Source organism: Habropoda laboriosa, unplaced genomic scaffold (assembly GCF_001263275.1).
Source record: "Habropoda laboriosa isolate 0110345459 unplaced genomic scaffold, ASM126327v1 scaffold67, whole genome shotgun sequence".
Taxonomy (NCBI): Eukaryota; Metazoa; Arthropoda; class Insecta; order Hymenoptera; family Apidae; genus Habropoda; species Habropoda laboriosa.
The window spans coordinates 4,870,252-4,874,625 of NW_017100242.1; the positions used below are offsets into that span (position 1 = coordinate 4,870,252).

The window sequence follows — 4,374 nt, forward strand, 5'->3', positions numbered from 1 at the left end:
ATAACATGTTAAATTATACTAATTAAAGATGTGTGCTATATACGAGTTTATATATAGAGTTAGAGCACAGTAACAAAAAAATGGTTCAATTTGCTGAAGAAGTAGAAGTGAAAACAGTAAAAAGAGAACCAGAAGTAATTGAAGTTGAAATAGATGAAAGGAAAATGGACAGACTTTTACATTTACTACATGAAGCTGATCCTCAGTGCGATAATTCAGATCCACAAGAAATGCTTGATCTGGAAGGTAACATATTCATATTTTATAATATTTTATTTTATACTACAATGTACAATAAACATACAAGGAATTATTAATTTCCAATAATAATATTTTACAGAACAAGTTACTGCAATGGGACCTTTAATAGATGCAGCTCTAGAGAAAGTGGATAGAAGGCATGCGCAGCTAACTCAGTTGAGCTCTGATTTGGTGGATGCTCTTAATTTGTATCATACATTGATGCGGGAACCTCCACCTCCTACACCTTCAAATTATACCTTACCTAAAATGCCACCACATATAAATCCTTATCAATTTCAAAGTCAGGGACCACCTCCTCCGCATGTAAGAATTTATACACGTTTGAATTTCTTTATAATATCCAGAGTGCAGCCCGCAATTGAAACCACTTTAATAATTTTTTAAAGAATGATTTTCGCGGAAATTAGTTCAAATGAATGTCACATTGTTCAAAGGGACCAACATATTGTACTATTCAATTCTGGTGCTGTAGATATGCAAGCGTTTATCTTACCTCGTAGACTAACAAACAAGAGACTGTCGTCGTGTGATTGATCTATTTGATTGATCAGAGTGTGTTTATTGGTTAAATTTCTATAAAAATTGTTCAAAAAATCACATTATTTGACATAATTACATTTGTTTCAATATTGTTTAAAACTTTCGTTATAAAAAGAGTTTGGTGCATTATGTGATTCTTTAAACCATATAATATACAGAGTATCTAGTGAGGTTTTCAACAAACTTCATCCACACGATTAGTAAGTCATTCTGACCAAAAAATGTCACATACACTGTAGGTCAGTTTCATAGGAAACGAATTAGACCTCTAGTGTATGTGACCGTTTATTTGAATTAATACTCGCGAAAATAATTACTTACAAAGTTATCGTAGTTTTAGTGATGTGCTGCATTCTGTTTAGTATTTTCTATTAAGACAGAAAATTTTCATTTTTTGATAGATATACAATGGAGTACCTCCCCCTCATCAAGCTTCTTTCTCTGTTGGAAGTGGTCCATCTGGACCATATAATACTAATATTCCAACTAATGATATGGGGCCTGTGAGTATGCCAAACATAACATTACCGCAACATTTTCACGTGCAACCACCAGGTCCGCATCAACATCCTCCAGGACATTCTCAAGGTCCACCAGTGCCAGAACAAAGCAATCTCCCTTACTCTCATCAAGGGTACGTGTTAATATGAACATAGTGTAGCATGTTAGAAAACTTGCTCTAAATTACATTTATTTATATATGAATCATTGCGATTTAAATTCAATTCTCTAAATTATTTTTTATTGGAATACATTTTGTGATAAAATAAAAAAGTATTTAAAAATAGAATTAAACATTTTACATTACATACGTAAAACATACATTATTTAAAAGACAGTAAGGTAAAATATGATAATAAACAGTTGATAAAAAAATTTTGATGATATGTGACAGATATCCACCACAAACAGGTCCTATGCCAGGACCATATGGTCCGCCGAGACCAACAGGACCTCCAGTAAATCAACAACCTCAGTATGCTCCGTCAAATGGACAACACATGATGTAAAAGGATGCTATATGTTTCAAATTCATCCTGTACTGTAACTCCAGCTATACAATATTACTATATTATAATTATTTAAATAAACATACCCGAAGTAGCCAAAGATACTGGGTTTTTGATGGAAGTTTTGCATTCGAAACTTATCGTGTAAGCTTATTACGTAGGCACATACACGACGAAGTAATTCAAAATGCATTAGGTGAAAAGATTTTGCAATTTACTGTATTAACGCCTGCCTATCGTTAATATAGTATGAGTTTTTTAAAAAGTGTCTGTTAATCTCATGATTCAAGTTCAATTAACACATTCCTTTGACCTGATTAGTATCCAACTACTTTATTTGGCGTTTCAATTGTATATTAGTTCGAATGTTATAAAATGTTAAAATGAAAATAATACGTAAAAGAAGATAGTGAAATATAGGGCCATCGATTCATAGATATCGATAGACAATTTTTAACTTTGCGTCGAAAATGTACCGCGTATAACTTATTTATGATATGTTGTATAAATTTTGTTGTACGTTTATAATAAGTTCTAAAAAAAACTGCACCGTCGTTTAAAATATAATTATGATAGTACACGAAATTGTACATGACAAATGGTGGAGACTGTATTGAAAGCACGACCGTATTTTATAGTTTTTTACTGTCATTCATTCTTAACAAATAATAACTGTAAAAGAGCCTTGAAATACGATTGTTACAACAAGAAAATCCTTTCTTAAATAAAAAAAGAGGAAAATAAATAACCATGTAGCTTTAAAAAAGCTACTCGAGTTAAATATTGTCGAAGTATAAATCGAAGCAATTATCGCAGAATGTGTCAACTTGGTCTAGTCTGTCCATTGTGTATAATAAAACTACTTCCTATTAATTGCTTATCGAACAATCTGCGAGGAGCTTTTTATGAATTGTTAATGCATAATAGTCGCATAGTTGCGTTCATATTGTCGTAAAGGCGACCCTGTCTGTTAAGAAAAAAAAAAGGACAAAAAACAAAGAATAATACAAGAAAAAATTGAAGATGACTGTATTCTTTTAAAATTATATTAAAATAAGATTTAAAGATTTCAAATTACAATAATACGATTTTCAAGAAATTCCTTATTAGGCCTTTATTTTTAAGCTATTTATAAGTGAAGTTTATATTTCAACGTTAGAAAATGATATTAGCGATATTTATAGAACAAGACAAAGTTTTAGTAGTGAAAGTCAATAAATTACTGTCATAATGCCATTCAAGTTTTATTGAAGTACAAATGTGAGGGTCTATTAAGGAAAATGAAGAAAATAAGCTAACAACTTATCAAAGTTACTGTGTGTACATGAAACTTATTGTAGAAGGAATACTTTGTACGAATCATTGGCAAATAATAGTACTAGATCCAGGTGTTAAATTAATAGAAATCTAGTTTGAGACAATTAATTTGATATTTATTAAGGTTATATTTTTATATACATTAAAGTGAGCATAATTTTGCATTTGAAATTTGTATATTAACAGGTTCACAGTCCGAGGCGAAAATGCACTCTCCACTCACACGTCCAAGAAAGCGTCTCGCGTATCTGAGAGATGTAAACATACTCTTCCATCTCACGTTCAAAAAAACGATAAGCATGTTCTACAAACAAATTGCGTTCTTTATTCCCAGCTCTTTGTTAATATTTCATTAACACATTTTCTGACAGAAATTTAAGAAACAACTAGTGCATAAGATATGAGGAAATGTTGTGCAGGATGCTATACATATGTACCTTCGAAACAGCGGAATTGATTGGGAACTTGCAGCTAAAACGGCAAAAGAAATAAGTACTAAATGTGCGCAATAAATCCTTTTGCATGGATTACTGTAAAACACAATTTAAAAAAATTTTTAAGAGTGTTGTGTTTTAAAGCAATTCATGCAAAATAGTTTTATTTTTCACATTACGTTCGGTATTTATTTTTTGCCTTTTTAAATACATTAATACTTGAATAACATTTTAAGGTATTGTGCTTCTTATAATGCCATTAAAGTGTTAATATGTTCTTTGTTATTTTTTTATTATATTTTATTTACTTAATTATAATGTTTAATTGAATTATTCCTTACATGTAAGTAACACCCATAATTTAATTATCTATATAAAATACCTTCTACATCAGAAATATGACTTCTAATTCTGGTCTCTCCTGACACATATGTGAATCAGGGGAGGTGTGAGTTGGGAGTACACTGACCCATTTATGGGTCAAGGAACTGTGAACATGTTAATTATATTTATTTGATTCAAAATAATTTATATTTCTCACGAATCAGCAAAATAACTAACAAAGAACAACATTTAAGTGACATTTGCTGATTTTAATTAAATTTTTATATAATACTTTTCTTTAAATAATATTTGATATGTATTTTTCTGTCCATATTTAAGGTGAAAGTGACCCTTAAAATTGAAGATCATAGATATACTTCTCTCAATACCTCAAAAATTATTGAATATAGGAAAATTGGTCAAAAATTAAATATTTTTTGAGAGAGAGTAATTTCAACTACATAAACAGTTTTCAAAAATATATA

The 4,374-nt window shown here is 30.1% G+C and overlaps 1 protein-coding gene across 1 annotated transcript in view; it reads left to right on the forward strand.

The window, feature by feature from the left end:
- The window catches only part of LOC108572007 (signal transducing adapter molecule 1), a 4,270-nt gene extending 2,372 nt beyond the window's left edge, over nucleotides 1–1,898 (forward strand). Inside the window, exons 6-9 of the mRNA XM_017934187.1 lie at nucleotides 58–246; nucleotides 341–567; nucleotides 1,206–1,438; nucleotides 1,700–1,898. Coding sequence (XP_017789676.1) covers nucleotides 58–246; nucleotides 341–567; nucleotides 1,206–1,438; nucleotides 1,700–1,814 — 764 coding nt within the window. The 3' untranslated portion in view covers nucleotides 1,815–1,898. The remainder of the gene's footprint in view (nucleotides 1–57; nucleotides 247–340; nucleotides 568–1,205; nucleotides 1,439–1,699) is intronic.
- Nucleotides 1,899–4,374: the final 2,476 nt, after the last annotated feature.